The following is an 18,921-nucleotide window of genomic DNA, read 5'->3' on the forward strand; positions in this document are numbered from 1 at the left end:
CCCTATTGGGTCAGACCAAAGGTCCATCTTGCCCAGTATCCTGCCTTCCAACACCTGCCAATCTCAGGTGAATGAACCGAACAGACAATCGTCAAGTGATCCACCTGTTGTTGCCCAGTTCCCGTCTTCCATCCAACAGAGGCTAGGGACACCATATCTGCTAGTAGCCATTGATGGACCTATCTTCTATGAATGTATCTAGTTCTCTCTTGAGCCCTGTTACGTTTGGCCTTCATGATTTTTTTTGTTTGTTTTAAACTTTCTGCCTATTCATTTCACCCTCAAAATGATCCGTTCCATGGGTCCAGGCCTTAGAGACCATCTGAGCCTCTCTCTACAGAGTGGAGATCAGTAGTTCATGTCACCTCGGATGTCGGGGCTGTGATAGGGTGCAGTCACAGAAGACCCCTTGGGGGTGCTTCCCAGTGGGTTGACAAAGCCACTGACATTTACCTTGTTCTCTGGGGCTTCTCACCACCCTGTCCTGCTGGGCCAGATCTCTTGCTCTCCCCCAGCCAAGGCACAGAGGTGAGATCAACATCCCCCGGAGGAGCAGTCAGACACTGACGGTCTTCAAGTCTGAGGAAAATGCAGTTTCAGCCCCAGCTTCTAGGGAAACCACTCCCCAAATGGGATCAGAACCCCAAATAAATCATTCACGTGAGCACCCTTTAACAATGAAAGGAGGATGTGCACACTGATTGCTCCCACAAGTAACAATCATTCACACTGGGCTTAATAGTAAATAAAAGTGATTTTATGAAGTGCAAAGAGTAGGGTTTAAGTGGCTGCAAATGAAAACAGGCAGAACAAAGTAGGTTACAAGTTTAAAATAATAGGACTAGCAATTCATTTTCTAACACAAGCAAAGTACAAATTTCCCCTAAAACTGTTCTTATTTCAGCTAAACCTCCATTCCAGGGGAGTTCCTTCTTTCCTGGGGTCTCTGGTTCATTCTCCTAGGAGGGACATGCCAGCCAAAGACCAAGAACTGAAAAACTTTGCATCTTAAATAATCTCAATTTTTAGGTGGGAATTCTGTTTCTACATTCCACCCTTCCATGGAAAATTATCTGGTCAGACCCTACCAGTTAGGTGGGATCATATAACCTCTTAAGACCAACAACTGCTTATACTTAAAGGACAAAAGAGGCTGTTTAGAGGTGATCACCCACACATAGAGGGAAACACCCTTTATGGCTTTCATTTGCATATTTAAAACCAGAAAGCATACCCTACCCTATATCTCTAACTTTACATACAAGAATGATACATACACCAAAATAAGATATACAGATACAGCAGACTGAGACGTTAATATTGATAGGTTAAACGATGCTTTTGTACAAAGCATCTTCGATTTATGCACATAGATATACATAAGTCAATTTCATACAGCAAACAAGGGGGAAGGGCAGTCCATTACAGGGGGCCAATGATGGAAGAGGTGCATGTGACCCATATTTTCCATCTCCCTCATCACCAGGGCTGTATCCATGTAATGAACTGACTCTTCACTTGACAAACAGCTTGATTATCCTCATGCGCAGATTTTTGCTTTTCACGCTATATACGATCGGGTTCATTAGGGGTGGAACCAGCAGATATATGAATCCGAGGAGAATCTGAAGCCAGTGAGAAGAGCTATTTCCAAATCTGTGTATCACAGAAAGACCAATCATTGGTGTGTAGAAGAGCAGGACGGCGCAGAGGTGGGAGACGCAGGTGTTCAGGGCCCGGACGCACTCCGCATGCGATGTGACGCTCATCACCATTTTGAAGATCATCACATATGAGAGGAGGATGAGCAAAGAGTCCAACCCCACCGTGGAGAGCATTATGAATAAGCCATAGATATTGTTGACTGTGATGTCTGCACAAGCCAGCTTCATGACCTCATTGTGCACACAGTAGGAATGGGAGAGGACATTGGCTCGACAGTATCGGTAGCGTTTTAGGAGAAATGGATATGGAAATGCTAAAGCCACCCCTCTTAGCACAAACACCTGTCCCATCTTGGCCATTCTTGGTGCGGTTAAGATGGAAGTGTATCTCAGTGGGTCACGGATCGCAATGAAGCGGTCAAAGGCCATCGACAGGAGCACAGAGGATTCAATGTATGAAAGCGAATGGATGAAGAACAACTGGGCAAAACAGGCATTGAGGCTAATCTCCCGAGAGTGAAACAAGAAAACACCCAGTGTTGTCGGCATAGTGGTTATGGATAAGCCAAGGTCTGTGATGGCCAACATGGAGAGGAAAATGTACATGGGCTCATGGAGGCTTGGGTCTGTTTTTATAATGAACAGAATACCTGTATTTCCCATTATCAATATGGCATAAATAAAGCACAAGGGGATAGCGATCCAGATATGGACGTCTTCATGCTCTGGTATCCCAGTGAGAAGGAAAACTGCAACCATGGATTTGGTGTCATTAGCAGTTGACATGATGTACTGGGTAGATCTGGGGAGTTTTGAATTTTCCTTCCTGAGAGGATAAAGAATAGAAGACTAGACAATATTTTACTAGATAACATTCAGCTCTCAGAACGTAAAGGGTGTTTATGACACAAGAACCCCAGTAGCTCAAGGAAGATGAGCAAAAATATAGTCATGGATTTACACCTCTGATGGGAAATTAGGGGCTGTCAAGCTGGGTGAGGCCAGTAGTCCATGTAGCCCAGAATCCAGTGGCTAGTACAAGGACCTGCAAATGAAGTGGAGGAAACCCTTAATTAGATGCTACGAGATGACCTGCTCCCAGGTAAAGCTCCCCCCTCCCGAGTCTCAGAAATTAGAGTATTTTAGGGTGATAATCATGAGTGTTGATAGATCTTCAAAAACTTCTCAGAAAATCCTCACTTGTGAAATTTGATTTTCTGGTTATCCATATAAATATCCAGCTCCTTGCTGAATCCCTGTAAGCTCTTGGCCCCATGGAAATATTGTGGCTGGGATTTCCATGGCCTACTTGAATTCTGTGTGGTTTTATAATGTTAACCTTCCCAAACCCACACTTTCTGCTTCTGCATTTCTGAGTGTGGCCCATTTTATAATGCCATTGAAAATGAATGGGGAGAATTTTCATAGAGGTTATCTGTCCTTCAGATAAATTTATTATAGATATTCCATATTTTCTCCAGTCCTGAGACTGCCAATTATGCCTCTGCATTTCTGCAGTACATGGGATTCATTCTTAGGCCCATTTTCTGGACTCAATAACATTGCATTCAAGAGTGCCGAGCTTATATGTATAAATTAGATCAGAACCAGGTTGTATTAACTTTCCCTTACCAAATGCTCCCAGTGATACCCTCTGATCCCCAAGAACCCCTCCAAGTGAAGCTGAAGTGCTTTGCCTGGCCAGTTTTTACCTGTGAATAGTGCAAACACTAGGGCTACGTCTACACTGGCACCCTTTTCTGGAAATGCTTAAAACGGAACAGTTTTCCATTATAAGTATTTCCGGAAAAAGTGTGTCTACATTGGCAGGATGCTTTTCTGGAAAAGCACTTTTTCCGGAAAAGCGTTCGTGGCCAATGTAGACGCGCTTTTTCTCAAAAAAGACCCGATCGTCATTTTCGCGATTGGGGCTTTTTTGCGGAAAAGACTACTGTGCTGTCTACACTGGCCCTTTTCCGGAACAGTTTTTCCGGAAAAGGACTTTTACCCGAATGGGAGCAGCATAGTTTTTCCGGAAAAACAATGACAATTTGACATTAGATTGTCATTGCTTTTCCGGAAAAGCAAGCGGCCAGTGTAGACAGCTGGCAAGTTATTCCGGAAAAGCGGATGCTTTTCTGGAATAAGTGGCCAGTGTAGACACAGCCTAGGGGTGTGTCTAGACTACATGACTCCGTTGACATGAAACGAGACATACAAGATCTGCCAACAAAGGGTTCCGGGGTTGGCTGATCCCCATCTAGACTACTGCGCTGTGCCGACAAACAGCTGATTGGCACAACGCGGCAGCCATTTTGATGTAAATGAAGCGGTGATTATTTAAATCGCCACTTCATTTTCCTATGTCTAGTCAATTCATCTACATGGCTCCGTCGACGGAGCCATGTAGTCTAGACACACCCTAGGGTTGCACTAATCCATTTGAGTGTGCAAGTTACCAAGTTACCAAGCATGTTTAAAAGGGCGATGGGATTAAATGATATTCAACAACTGTTAGACTCTCCTTCCCTACACCTCAGCTCCACTCTTTGCTGAAACACAGATCAGTGGTTCTGTTCTCTGAGGGCTTTTGGAAGACCTTGCACAGGTATTGCAGAGTTACTGACTGTGTGACTGCAAATTTCATTTGTAGAAATAGCTTTAGCTCAGTTACTAAGGGACAGGAACATACAACTGTTTGCTGAACAAAGAGGTTACAGCACAAACCCATTGCAAGCACTATTTGGCATACACCTGAAATACTTTATAAACCAAAACCCTTTAAAGCACCATTTACGTTAATAATGTTCCTTCCTGTACATATTCCAAGAATTATGCTTCTGGCTTCTGATATGCATACATGACATCAAACGTTGGCTTGGTATATTTCTATTATGATGAAATGTTTTGCCCATGGGAGCAGGGGACTGCACTCAACCTCTCGAGGTCCCTTCCAGTCCTAGTATTCTATGATTCTATAAGATACCACATCTCTACATTAGCACACACATATCAAACCATTTCCCCGCTCTGATCTTTCAGAGAATATTTCTCAGGTTAGAGAGGGATCTTAACATTAGAGACTGTTTCTTAGCCTGAGAGAGAATTTTGGGTTTGACTTTTACTACTTCTACACCCTTGCTAATATGTGTGAAGAACAAGGATGCCATATGATGCATTTCCCACAAGCCAATGGGGTTTTTAGTACAATGAGACAGATAAGGAATGGAGCTGAAAGTGTTGCAGGTGATGAGGGGGTAGTTTAATATAGGAACACTCACTTGATGACTGTAGCAGCTTCTAATTTCAAATCAAGATTAATCAAACAGGGCAGAGGAAGAGATTAGTGGATTGCCAGATTTCTGAGTATCCAAAGTAACATATTGTGGAGCATGGCACCACTTGAGAAATCCTGAATGAGGGCATCAGGGTTTTAACACGCCAAGCTTTGTCTGAGTGCCAATTTCTATGTAGCTCACACAACCTTCAATGAATCATGGACAAATGTAAGGGAGGGACGCAAGCTCCCCAGCACTGCCTGCCCTCCAGGTCATCACTGAGTCACCCCGACAGCCCAGCAGAGTCCTCTGCCGCTGCACAGAACATCTGCCAATGCAAACAGCCTGCAGCCTTCGCTCTGCACTCGGCATGTAACAGACAGTGAAACCTGCCCACGTACCCAGTTCCTACTAGAAGGGAGCCGCTGGCACCAGAGGTCTTCACTCTACAGCACAAGGAGTCATCGGAGAGGTTGTGCGAGCAGTGTCTTTTCAGATGTGGAGGCAACTGCCTTTATGCAGCATGTTTATACCTTCCCTTGGGGCCACTTGGCCATCAGGGAACCTCAGCTGATTAACTTTGTGTGAGCCAGCTTTAACCCCATCACACCTGACAGCAAATCACGGGGGATGGAATTTTGTTGCGGGTTCCATCCTTGGAATCTGGGTTTATCCTCATGATCCTTATGGTTCCAATTAGACACATGACTCCCTTGGGGGGGGGGGGCTGCAAAGTGGTAACAATGATGATATCACAGCTGTGATCTTGCTGAATTAAATACATAATAAAATACTACTACTACTACTACTATTACAAGACCAGATTTCTCCCCAGCATCCTTATTTTCCTGCATTACAAACTGAACGTGCGGGCCAAGGAAGGGAGATTCCACAAGACTCCATGTATGGAAATTTCCCTTGGATTGTTCTAGAAGGGGAGGTGCCTTCTCTTCTCCCTGAAGAATGAAAGAGAGGACCCAAGATCCACGGATCCCCAAAAGCAGGCACAGGTCTCAGTGACCCACTACTAGTGACCCCTTCACCTTCGCCCAGTTTCTCTGTCTCCTCTACTGATCTAGGACCCTCACTGGCTCCCTGCTAGCACAGGCTCCATAGAGATATGATTCCATAACCTGTTGTAGAAGCCACTGCCCGCAGGGCCTGCTGAAGGAGGCTGTACTTAGTTGGGGAGAGTGTCTAGAGTAGCTAATGGGCACAGGAAACCAGCTGTAGCCTGGGCAGGAGATACTGTCTCTTCCCAGAATGAGTCTCTAAAGTATGTCAGTGCAACATTCATTTATCTGAACGGAGGCAGATGAAACACTTCTAATTTCTCTGGCACGTTAATCAGTCTTGTGCTAGGGTTAGCTTGGATGTTTAGCTATTGGGTAAACTGCTTTGATCTGTTTGCTATCACTTAAAATCCATCTCTCTGAAATTAATAAACTTGTTTTATGCTTCATCTTCACTCATATGTTTTGGGCTAAGTGTCGGGGGATGATCACAGCTCTGTGCACAAAGGCGATTACAAACCATTCCCACATCAAAGGAAAAATACTCTATATTAATTAGCGTACACTATACAGACACTGGGCCATGCAAGACAGTATCATTCTTGGTTTAAAATCCAGCAAGGGTTCAAGGAGCAAGAGCTATGAAATAGGCTGTTGTCTTCTCCCTGTCTTTGAGTGGCTTAGGTAACGCACTGAGGTAGGTCAGTGATGTGTGTGGTGTAATCTCCTCTCATGTTGGTTGATAACAGGGCTTGTAGAGGCTAGCACTGTCACCAACACAGCAGTGGAAGATTGGGCAGCCTAGCCTGAGATTTTGGGGGCACAGCAGTTCCATGGGCTTCCAGACTGCCCCCGTGGGTGTCACAGGGGCTGCTGTTCCTCAGCTTCCTGGATTATCGGTACTCTGCCTGGAGGCAATGCATCTGAATAGTTGTGTAAACCTAGGCTACGTCTACACTGGCACGATTCTGCACCAGAGCTATGCAAATGAGGCTAAGCATAGAATATCGCCGAGCCTCATTTGCATATCTAATGAGCTGCCATTTTTGCGGAATTGGGTCTTGCGCAATAAGGAGCTGTCTATTTTGCCCCTTCTTGCGCAAGAAAAACCCTCTTGCGCAATGCCGTTATTCCTGAAAATAATCAGCGTAACAGCATTGCGCAGGAGGGTTTTTCTTGCGCAAGAAGGGGCAGTGTAGACAGCTCCTTCTTGCACAAGAGCCTCTTCCACAAAAATGGAGGCTCATTAGATATGCAAATGAGGCTTGGCGATATTCCACGCTTAGCCTCATTTGCATAGCTCTGGCGCAACATCGAGCCAGTGTAGACATAGCCCAAGTGTTTGTTCTATTCTATGGCCTCAGACCCTCTTCCACCCAGCTGAACTAATTGTGTTAGCTTGGATCTCGCCAGGCATCTGCAGACAGTTGCAGGGAGAGAGGATGCTGTCCGTGTGAGGACAAAGAGAAGCCTGTAGGATGACCAGACTCTCTGGTTCCAGTCAACATTGGCCACGCAAAGCACTTCAGCTTCTCTTGGAGGGACAGTGGGGATCAGAGTGTTTCACGGGGAGCATTTGGTAAGGAAACGTGAAGAGAGCCTGGTTCTCGTTCAACAGCTACAGAGCTGTTCTGTAAGTGCAGTCCTGGCCCTTCCTGAGCACTCTGGGCGCTATGTGATCCATAGGGCTGCACCAGCTGTGGGCAGTGGCTGTTCAAGGGGAACAGCTGCTCTTCCTCCATGCCCTTAGCCAGGGGGTTGTGCCTGGCTCTTGATTGTCACAGAAGGCCCAAGAGAAGCCATTCAATTACCCCCCCCTATTGATGGCTCTGCTCGCCACACACCTGCTGAGCTCACTCCCCACCGAGGCAGGGCAGAATACATGAGCAAAGATCCGACACACAGGAGTCCTGGCAAGAGTTTCAGGCCCAGATTCCCTCCTGCTCCCCTCCATTTGGGCTACCCTCACTCCCAACCCAGCTCAGCCCATTCAGTGTAGGGTCTCTCCCTTTTCAAGACAGATGAAGGACACATGTTGGAGCCCCACACCCTCAGTGGCCTGGCACCTGCACCCTTCATCACGCTTCCCTGGGCAGTGCTTAGAACAGTCCGTCTCTGGCCGGGGGATGAGGCCTGAAGGTAGAGATGGGGTGTGGGTAGGGCTTCAGGGGAAAAGCATGAGCAGAGGATGCAGGAAGGCTGAACTCGCGCAGACCCCAGCAAGCAGGCTGGTGGGGGTCCTGCATCAAGGAGGAGAGATGGGGAAGGGGAGACTTTGTGTTCTGGAGAAGTCTGGAGAAGTGTGTGTGTGTGTGGGGGGGGGGCCTCTGGTTTTCAGTATTCCAGGCTGAGAATAGATCTTTGCAAGGGTGACCTATGTTCCTAATAGGGAGATATCTCTTTAAGAGACCCATGCGGGGGAGGTAGGAGTGAGTTGTGTCTGGGTCATTGTTGCCAGGCAGATTTAGCACTGCACAGCCAGAAGCTTCTGGAATTGGGTGTGGCAGTTCTGGGTCTCTTGGAAAGGTTCCCTGTTGGTAGGATCTTTCTCCCTGAGAGCAGGTAAGAAAGGGCAGTTGCTTTGCAGGGAGCTACCTGCGGGTGTGAGTTGGGAGGGGCTGCATCCCGAAGTAAAAAGCAGGTTATTTCCCCAAATGCTGCATTTTGCAGCAGGATAGTGCTATTATTAATCTCCCCAGAGAGAAGCACAGGTAATGTTAATTTCAGCAAGGGCAAATTGGAAGAGGATCATAATGTCTTCCCTGTTTAATTGCATGCTTTAAATGTTGAGCCAAGCTGTGTTAGTTAAATTGTCTCAATTAGTGTAATTCATCAGCTTGCCTTAAAGGAAGTAATAGAGAAACAAATCGTTTATCTTTTGCTAAGGTCGGTTTTGTGTTTTATTGTACCAGGCTTTTTTGGTTATCTATATGCTTAAATGAGTGGTGGGTGAAACTGTTAGCTTACTGGCCAACAGTGATTTCAGCAGAAAAAGAATCTGCTTGGATTCCAAATAAATATTCCCACAAGCAACTGGAAGGAAAATGTTGATTTAGACTCAGCAGATTGGATAGATGCGGTGCTCAAATACTCTACTTGAGACTCAGGGGAACGCTACCTTATCTTTTGAGAACTCTTAGGGTACGTCTAGATTACAGGCTTTTGTCGACAGAAGTTTTGTTGACAGATACTGTCGACAAAGCTTCTGTCAACAAAGAGCGTCTAGACTACATTCAGTTCTGTCGACAAAGCAAGCTGCTTTGTCGACAAAACCCTGTAGTCTAGACACAACCCTAGATGCAATAACGCTTTCTGTCGACAGAACTCTGTCGACAGAAGGCGTTATGCCTCGTAAAATGAGGTTTACCAGCGTTGACAAAACTGCTGAGTTCTGTCGACGTTATGTCGACAGAACTCAGCGGTAGTATAGATGCAGGTATAGTTTTGTCAACAGAAGTCCATTTTTGTCGACAAAATCCTGTAGTCTAGACACACCCTTGGTTTCTTCTCCCTGGCTACGTCTACACCGGCAGCTTCTTGAGCAAGAACTCTTTTGCAGAAGAATTCTTGTGCAAAAACTCTTCCAGTAGAGAGCATTTACACTGGTATGTACTTTTGCACAAGAGATGTGCTTTTGCACAAGAGCATCCATGCCAGTGTAGATGCTCTCTTGCGCAAGAAAGCTCTGATGGCCATTTTAAACATAGGGCTTTCTTGCACAAGAAATTCATAGTACAGGCAGTCCCCGGGTTACATGGATCCGACTTACATCGGATCCCTACTTACAAACGGGGTAAGGCAACCCCACACTAGCTGCTTCCCCCCAGCAGACCAGGGAGACGCGAAGCTAGCGCCTCCCTCCCCCCCCCCAGCAGACCAGGGAGACGCGGAGCGGCTTTTCTCAGCAGACACCTCAGCTTGAGAATAAAGGACTGAGGGAAGTGAGGTGTGGGAGAATAGAACTGAGCTCTGGAGAAATGTTTGGCTAGAGTTTCCCCTACAATATGTACCAGTTCCGACTTACATACAAATTCAACTTAAGAACAAACCTACAGTCCCTATATTGTACGTAACCCGGGGACTGCCTGTACCTGTCTACACTGGCCTCCTGCACAAGAACAGTTGCGCAAAAGGGCTTATTCCTGAGCGGGAGCATCAGAGTTCTGGTGCAAAAAGCCCTGATTTCTTACATTAGAACGTCAGTTTACTTGCGCAAAAACACGTGGCCAGTGTATACAGGCAGCAAGCTTTTGCGCAAAAGTGGACGCTCTTGCGCAAGATCGCACCAGTGTAGACCCAGCCGCCATGTTGCTGAGGGGTAGAGATGTTCAGACTTAGCTTGATTTCTTTATTTATGTGTATAGATGTAAGTTTGGAGACAATGACTATGGATTTTAAAATAGTCAGGTTGTGCTATAAAATGGATTATTTGTTTCTTTATCATAAAATGTCATAGTTATCTAATTCATTTCTTTAGCTCCTTGTGGGCTTTGAATGAGGGAAGGCTGACTCTGTGCAGTCCTTGCTGAAAATCCTTAGAGACTGAGCTTAGGGTCTCCAACTGTTTGTGCAGGAGCTGGGTTTTTTTAGGCGCTGGAGAAGGTCGATGAAGTAAATTCTAGTCCACCCAAAAGTGACACAAACACCCTGCGCTTCCTTCCAAGTCCCATTACAAGAGATCACGCTGGAGTGACAATCATGTGCTCGGACGTGGCAGAGCGGGCTGTGCTCTTGGAAACCATTGCCAATAGGCAGAAGTCAGCTCAACCCCCGGGCTGCTCAAAAGTCCATTGAGACAGGCCAGATAATTAAAATACCGTATCTGGCTACATGTTTTACATATCTGCTGGCATAATAGAGAATCCAGCTGCACCTGTCACAGCTCAGAGGTCTGGGCACTGGCCTGTCACTCAGGATAGCTTGGTTTGATTCCCTACGGTGCTTGGGGCAGCGAGGGTTAGACAGTGGATTTTTGAGGGGAGTGTTATGGGGATGCTAGAAGTTTCAGCACGGTCCCTGGGCCAGTGTTTGTAAGCCCTTATGTCTGAATGGCTACGTCTAGACTGGCATGATTTTCCAGAAATGCTTCTAACGGAAAAGTTTTCCGTTAAAAGCATTTTCAGAAAAGCGCATCTAGATTGGCACAGACACTTTTCCGCAAAAGCACTTTTTGTGGAAAAGCGTCCATGGACAATCTAGACGCACTTTTGTGCAAAAAAGCCCCGATCGCCATTTTCGCGATCGGGGCTTTTTTGTGGAAAACAAATCTGAGCTGTCTACACTGGCCCTTTTGTGCAAAAGGGACTTTTGCCCGAACGGGAGCAGCATAGTATTTCTGCAAAGCACTGATTTCTTACAGTAGGAAGTCAGTGCTTTTGCAGAAATTCAAGCGGCCAGTGTAGACAGCTGGCAAGTTGTTCCAGAAAAGCGGCTGATTTTGCGGAAAAACTTGCCAGTGTAGACACAGCCAATGTGATTAACTGACGAACAATGGAGCAACAGCCACGACAGCTTATGGGCGAGGATCCGCTTCACACTTTGGCCTTGTAACTTGGACATAGCTGAGCGTTATGGCAATTGGGCCCAGCTGGACAAAAGCTGCTTCCGCAAGAATGGAGCAAACAGATAGGAAGATGCTCTCAGAGCCACAGGGAAACTGAGCTGGGTCCCAAGAGCTCCTTCACTTCCCAAAAGGCTGCAAATTGGGCCGCTTCTGCTTTCTCTATCTCCATAGCAAAGTGTTTGCTATGCCAGATGACGGGAGATGTATGCAGTGCTGTTTGCTAATGAACATTTGTTTTAAGCAGGCTGGGAATGGTTGTATACCTCAGGACCAGTGTTCCCTCTAAGCTGTGGGGCAGCACAGCTTCACAGGTGATTAATCAGCCCCACCCAGTCATAGGCTCAGGGCTCCGTGCATGGATCTAACTGAGCATAGCTTACAGGGAACACTGCTCAGGACCCAAGCACCCAAAGGTTAGAGACTGAAATATGCAGTGTGACCTGCTTGGTGATAGGCATGTAACATAGACTGAGCTTTGTACCCTGCCCAGAGAGTGTAAAAATTGTGAGATTTACCCTCAAGACAGGAAAGAATCTTGGTTAGAGGATAAAGAGACCATATATCCTGGTTTTAATATGACAATCCTGATTCTTCTTAGCCAGCACATATTTTTATCCAGTGCATATAAACATTCAGAGTAGCAATTTTCTTCAAATGTCATCCAAAAAACCAGTACCTTCAAGACAATGATTCATAGTGCTATGATATGTTTCATGTGATAAAGGTCTGTGAATTCGTGACTGGTGTGGAGAAAGTAGATAAGCAAGTGTTATAAGAAGGAGTAAATAACACAAGAACTAGATCAAGGCAGGTGTTAGTAATGGGGGATTCAATCATTAGAAACCTAGATAGCTGGGTTCGCAATGACAGGGAGAACCATATGGTGACTTGCCTGCCTGGTGCAAACATTGCGGAGCTCTCGAGACATCTAGGTAAACTTATGTGTAGTTCTGGGGAGGAGCTGGTGGTCGTGATACATAGAGGGTGTGTCTAGACTACATGCCTCCGTCGACGGAGGCATGTAGATTAGCCAGATCGGCAGAGGGAAATGAAGCCGCGATTAAAATAATCGCGGCTTCATTTAAATTTAAATGGCTGCCCCGCTCTGCCAATCAGCTGTTTGTCGGCAGATCGGGGCAGTCTGGACGCGACGCGCCGACAAAGAAGCCTTTCTTGATCGGCACAGGTAAACCTGGTTTCACGAGGCATACCTGTGCCGATCAAGAAAGGCTTCTTTGTCGGCGCGTCGCGTCCAGACTGCCCCGATCTGCTGACAAACAGCTGATCGGCAGAGCGGGGCAGCCATTTAAATTTAAATGAAGCCACGATTATTTTAATCGTGGCTTCATTTCCCTCTGCCGATCTGGCTAATCTACATGCCTCCGTCGACGGAGGCATGTAGTTTAGACGTACCCATAGATACCAGTGACATAGGGAAGGGTAGCAGAAAGGTTCTGGAGGCCAAATTTAGGCTGCTGGGAAAGATACTGAAATCCAGGACCTCTATAGTAGTATTCTCTGAAACACTTCTAGTTCCACGCTCAGGGCCGGGTAAGCAGGCAGAGCTTCAAAATCTCAATGTGTGGATGAGATGATAGTATAGAGAGGAGGGGATTAGATTTACTAGGAAAGGGAAAACTTTGGGGATAGGGAGAGCCTATACAGGAAGGATGGGCTCCATCTAAACCAAAATGGAACCAGACTGCTGGCACTTAACATTGAAAAGGTCGTAAAGCAGTTTTTAAACTAAGGGCTGCAGGAAAGCAGACAAGTGTAGAGGAGCACATGGATCAGACAGAGACATCTATTAGGGGAGGGTCTATTAATAGAGATTCTCTATGTTCCAGTCAGGAGGAGAGGATGGAAGTACGGGTCAGATCAGATGAGACACAATCAAATGAATGAGTCTGTCACATCAGGAAATGGCAGACAGATAAATAGTGACAAATTTTTAGAGTGCCTATACACAAACGCTAGAAATCTAAATAATAAGGTGGGTGAACTAGAGTGCCTCATTTTAGAGGAGGATATTGATATAATAGGCATCATGGAAACGTTGTGGAATGAATACAATCAATGGGACACAGTCATATCAGGGTACAAAATATATGAGAAGGACAGAACAGATGGCACTGGTGGGGGAATGGCACTATACGTGAAAAAAAATGTAGAATCAAATGAAATAAAAATCTTAAATGAGCCAAAACGTTCCATAGAATCTCTAGTACGTCTACACTGCAGGCTTTTTGCGCAAAAACAGCTGTTCTTGTGCAAAAACTGCACGCGCGTGCTTGTGCAAGTAAATTTACAGTAAAGCATCAGAAAACAGGGTTTCTTGCGCAAGAGTTAGTCTTCTCCCCATGAGGAATAAGCCCTCTTGCACAAGAGCTCTTCCACAAGAAGGCAGTGTGGACAAGCAACAGGGGTTTCTTGCACAAGAAAGCCCTATGGCTAAAATTGACATCAGAGCTTTCTTGTGCAAGAGAGCTTCCACACTGCCATGGGTGCTCTTGCGCAAAAGCATATCTCTTGTGCAAAAGCACATGGCAGTGTGGATGCACTCTTGCACAAGACCTTTTGCACAAGAACTCTTGTGCAAAACAGTTCTTGCGCAAAAAGCCTGCAGTGTAGACGTAGCCTATGGGTATTAATTCCATTCTCCAATAATAAGAATATAGCAGTAGGGATGTATTATCGACCACCTGATAAGGACAGTGATAGTGACTATGAAATGCTAAGGGAGATTAGAGAGGATACCAAAATAAAAAAAACCTCAATAAAAGTAGGGGATTTCAACTATCCTCATATTGACTGGTTACACGTCAGGTTGGGATGCAGAGATTAAATTTCTTGATACCTTAAATGACTGTTCAGGGTCAACCTGTGAAGCTGACCTTTGTCTGACTGCTTTCTCCCAGCCAGACCAACTCAACCAGTGGTTCTCAAACGGCGGTCAGCAGTCCACTTCTGCAGCCAACTTGCAGGGGGTTTGGCGCTCCAGCCTTGCGGTCCTTCTGTGAGGTTGCAGCACCGGTGTTGGCTTCCCGCTGGAGCAGGGGAGGGAGCAGGAGAAAGCTCCAAGCTTCCCCGCTGGATACGCCTTACAGGGACTAAGCAGAGCCAGAAGCAGCTCCACATACTGGTGCTTTCCCTCCTCTAGTTGGGGTTACAGCAGCACGTGGATGCGCTGCCGGGACTCTTTCCAAACTGCTACAATTGGCCGGATTTTGGCCAATGGAAGTGGTGAGAAACTATGCTTGGGACATGATGCTGGGAGTGGCTGGGGGTGCAAAGGCAAGCAAGTTCTCCCTCTTCCTCTCATGCCCAGAGTCTACACCCCCCACACACACACCTCCAGCTGAAACCCCATATCCCCAGCCCACTCCTGCAACTTCCCCTCCTCAGAAACTCTACCCCCATCCTGCTCCTGCACCCTCCCCCATTCAGACAGCCTACCCTCTGTCTACTCCTGAATCCTCCCCCTCACAGACATCCTACTCCCTTCCTGCTTCTGCACCCTCCCCCATTCAGACAGCCTACCCTCTGTCTACTCCTGAATCCTTCCCCTCGCAGACATCCTACTCCTTCCCTGCTCCTGCACCCTCCCCCATTCAGACAGCCTACCCTCTGTCTACTCAGACCTTTCACTCTCACCTCTCCTCCAGTCCAGATCCTGCACCCCCAGACCTACCCTACTTTCTGGCAACCTCCTCTGGCACACTGTATCCCTCTTTTTTGTCCCCACTCCAGAACCTCCATTTTTAAATGGGAATTCTGTTTCTATTTGCCACTCTTCCATGGAAAATTACCTTGACATCTGAAGAAGTGGGCTGTGCCCACAAAAGCTCATGATCCCATCTACATGTTTTGTTAGTCTATAAAGTGCTACCAACCCATTTGTTGTTGTTTTCCTCCTATTTAGGCGGATCCCATGAGTTCCCAAAACCAAGCTATGTTTAGACTTAAAAGACAAATGAGGATCTTTACAAAACATTACTCTGGTATTGAAGGAAACACCCTTGACGGCTTTCATTTTTACATTTGAAGCCAGAAAGCATTCCATACCCTATATTTTTAACTTTACACACAAGAATGATACATACATTGAAATAAGATACACAGATCTAGCAGATTGAGACATTAAAATTGTTAGGTTACATGAGATACTTTGGCCAAAGCATCTTTGAGTTATGAATATTCATATTCATAAGTTAATTACATACAGCATGGGGGCAGGATAAATCACAAGAGCCAATGATGGGAGATGTGCATGTGACCCATAGTTTTCTCCCGCATCATCACCAGAGATGAATCTATCTCTTGAACTGATTCTTCACTTGACAAAAATCCTGATAATCCTTGCACGCAGGTGTTTGCTTTTCACGCTGTACACGATCGGGTTCATCAGAGGTAGCACCAGCAGGTAGATGTATCCAAAGAGAATCTGAAGCCACTGAGAAGAACTATTTCCAAATCTGTGTATCACAGACAGACCAATCATTGGTGTGTAATACAGCAGGACAGCACAGAGGTGGGAGACACACGTGTTCAGTGCCTTCAGGCACTCCGTGCGGGACGTGACACTCAGCACAGTTTTGAGGATCATCAAATATGAGAGAAAGATGAGCAAAGAGTCCAATCCCACTGTGGAGAGCATTATGACCAAGCCATAGATATTGTTGACTGTAATGTCTGCACAAGCAAGCTTCATTACCTCCTGGTGCCTACAGTAGGAATGGGAGAGGACATTAGCTCCACAATATAGGAAGCGTTTCAGGAGAAAGGGGAATGGGAACGCTGCAGTCACCCCTCTTAGCACACACACCAGTCCCATCTTGGCTATTCTTGGCAGGTTTAAGATGGTAGCATATCTCAGTGGGTTACGGATAGCAATGAAGCGGTCAAAAGCCATCGACAGGAGTACGGAAGATTCAATGTATGAAAATGAGTGGTTGAAGAACACCTGAGCAAAACAAGCATCAAGACTGATCTCCCTTGAGTTAAATAGGAAGACACGCAGTGTTGTCGGCATAGTGGTTATTGATAAGCCAAGGTCTGTGATGGCCAACATAGAAAGGAAAATGTACATGGGTTCATGGAGGCTTGGATCCGTTTTTATAATGTACAGAATTCCTGTATTTCCCATGATCAAAATAGCATAGGTAAGGCACAAAGGGATGGCGATCCAGAGATGGACAGCTTCATGCCCTGATATCCCAGTGAGAAGGAACACTGCAGTAGTGGATTTGGTGTTATTGTCAGCTGACATGTTGTACTGAGTAGGTTCAAGGAGTTTTGAATTTTCCTTTCTGAGAGAAAAAAAATAGAAGACTAGACAATATTTTACTAGACGTCATTCTGCTCTCAGAACGTAGAGGACAGTTATGACACGAAAACAAGAACATAAGAATGGTCGTACTGAATCAGACCAAAGGTCGATCTAGCCCAGTAGCCTGTCTGCTGACATTGGCCAGCACCAGTCTGCTCTCAGGTGCCCCAGAGAGGGTGGACCGAAGACAATCATCAAGCAATTTGTCTCCTGTCATCCTTCTTCAGCCTCTGACAAAGAGGCCAGGGACACCTTTTCTATCCCCTGGATAATAGCCTTTTATGGACCTAGCCTCCATGAAATTATCTAGCTTCTCTTTAAACTCTGTTATAGTCCTAGCCTTCACAGCCTCCTCTGGCAAGGAGTTCCACAGGTTGACTACACGATGTGTGAAGAAGAACTTTCTTTTATTAGTTTTAAACCTGCTACCCATTAATTTCATTTGGTGTCCTCTAGTTCTTCTATTATGGCAAGTGATAAATAACTTTTCTTTATTCACCCTCTTCACACCACTCATGATTTTATATACCTCTGTCATATCCCCCCTCAGTCTCCTCTTTTCTAAACTGAAAAGTCCCAGTCGCTTTAAACTCTCTTCATATGGGACCCGTTCCAAACCCCTAATCATTTTAGTTGCCCTTTTCTGAACCCTTTCCAAGGCCAAAATATCTTTTTTGAGGTGAGGAGCCCACATCTGTACACAGTATTGAAGTGTCGGTGTACCATAATTTTCTACAGGGGCAGTAAGATATTCTGTGTCTTATTTTCTATCACTTTCTTAATAATTCGTAGCATCCTATTTGTCTTTTTGACCACCGCTGCACATTGTGTGGAAGTTTCCAGAGAACTGTCCATGATAACTCCAAGATATCTTTCCTGATTAGTCAAAGCCAAATTAGCTCCCATCATACTGTACGTATAGTTGGGGTTATTTTTCCCGATGTGCATTACTTTACACTTATCCACATTCAATTTCATTTGCCATTTTGTTGCCCAATCACTCAGTTTGGTGAGACCTTTTTAGAGTTCCTCACAGTCTGCTTCTTTCTTGACTATCCTTAACAGTTTTGTATCATCCGCAAACTTTACCACCTCACTGCTTACCCCTTTCTCCAGATCATTTATGAATAAGTTGAACAGGATTGGTCCTAGGACTGACCCTTGGGGGACACCACTAATTACCCCTCTCCATTCTGAAAATTTTCCATTTATTCCTACCCTTTGTTTCCGGTCTTTTAACCAGTTCTCAATCCAAGAAAGGACCTTCCCTCTTATCCCATGGCAATGTAATTTACACAAGAGCCTTTGGTGAGGGACCTTCTCAAAGGCTTTCTGAAAATCTAAGTACACTCTATCTACTGGATCCCCCTTGTCCGCATGTTTGTTAACCCCTTCGAAGAACTCTAAGGGTATGTCTACACTACAAAGTTAATTCGAACTAACAGCCGTTAGTTCAAATTAACTTTCATAGGTGCTACACATGCAAACTGCTAGTTCGAACTTAATTCGAACTAGTGGAGCGCTTAACACCTCTGATAGGAAAGTAGGGGCTGTCAGATTGTATGAGACCTGTAGTCCATGGAGACCTGTAGTCCATGTAGCCCAGTATCCAGTGGCTAAATTCTAGAACCTGCAGATGAAGTGGAGGAAGCCCTGCAATAGGCAGCTATGAGATGACCTGCTCCCAGGAAAACTCCCCCGTTTCTGAGATCCAGAAATTAGACCTGTTTCGGCTTGCAAATTATGGCTAATTAAAGACCTTCCAAGATTTCTCCGCTAATCTGCATGACAGAAATTTAATTTGCTGGTTACTAATAAAAATATCCAACCTCTCTCTGAATTCCAGTAAGCTCTTGACCCCATGGAAATATTGTGGCTGGGATTTCCATTGCCTACTTGAGCACTGTGTGACTTTACATTGTTGGCCTTCCCAAACACCCAGATTGTAGCTATCCATTTCTGATTGTGGCCCATTTCAAAAAGCCATGGAAAATGAATGGGGAGAACCTTCATAGTATTTATTTGTCCTTCACTGGTGCTATGTTATAGGCATTCCATATTTTCTCCAGTCCTC

The 18,921-nt window shown here is 45.6% G+C and overlaps 2 protein-coding genes across 2 annotated transcripts; both read right to left on the reverse strand.

The window, feature by feature from the left end:
- Window positions 1-1,514: 1,514 nt before the first annotated feature.
- Window positions 1,515-2,450, reverse strand: LOC102462134 (olfactory receptor 51G2-like). The gene has a single exon (XM_006132547.2). It carries the CDS (start codon window positions 2,448-2,450, stop codon window positions 1,515-1,517), a length of 936 nt encoding a protein of 311 aa, XP_006132609.2.
- Window positions 2,451-15,725: 13,275 nt separating this feature from the next.
- LOC102461911 (olfactory receptor 51G2-like) lies at window positions 15,726-16,817 on the reverse strand. Its single transcript, XM_006132546.3, has one exon. It carries the CDS (start codon window positions 16,785-16,787, stop codon window positions 15,852-15,854), a length of 936 nt encoding a protein of 311 aa, XP_006132608.3. The 5' UTR covers window positions 16,788-16,817; the 3' UTR covers window positions 15,726-15,851.
- Window positions 16,818-18,921: the final 2,104 nt, after the last annotated feature.

Source organism: Pelodiscus sinensis, chromosome 1, assembly GCF_052426305.1.
Source record: "Pelodiscus sinensis isolate ZL-2025 chromosome 1, ASM5242630v1, whole genome shotgun sequence".
Classification (NCBI taxonomy): Eukaryota; Metazoa; Chordata; order Testudines; family Trionychidae; genus Pelodiscus; species Pelodiscus sinensis.

Coding starts and splice junctions, on each gene's coding strand:
- LOC102462134 (XM_006132547.2), bottom strand. CDS start 2,450: ATGTCAACTGCTAATGACACCAAATCCATGGTTGCAGTTTTCCTTCTC.
- LOC102461911 (XM_006132546.3), bottom strand. CDS start 16,787: ATGTCAGCTGACAATAACACCAAATCCACTACTGCAGTGTTCCTTCTC.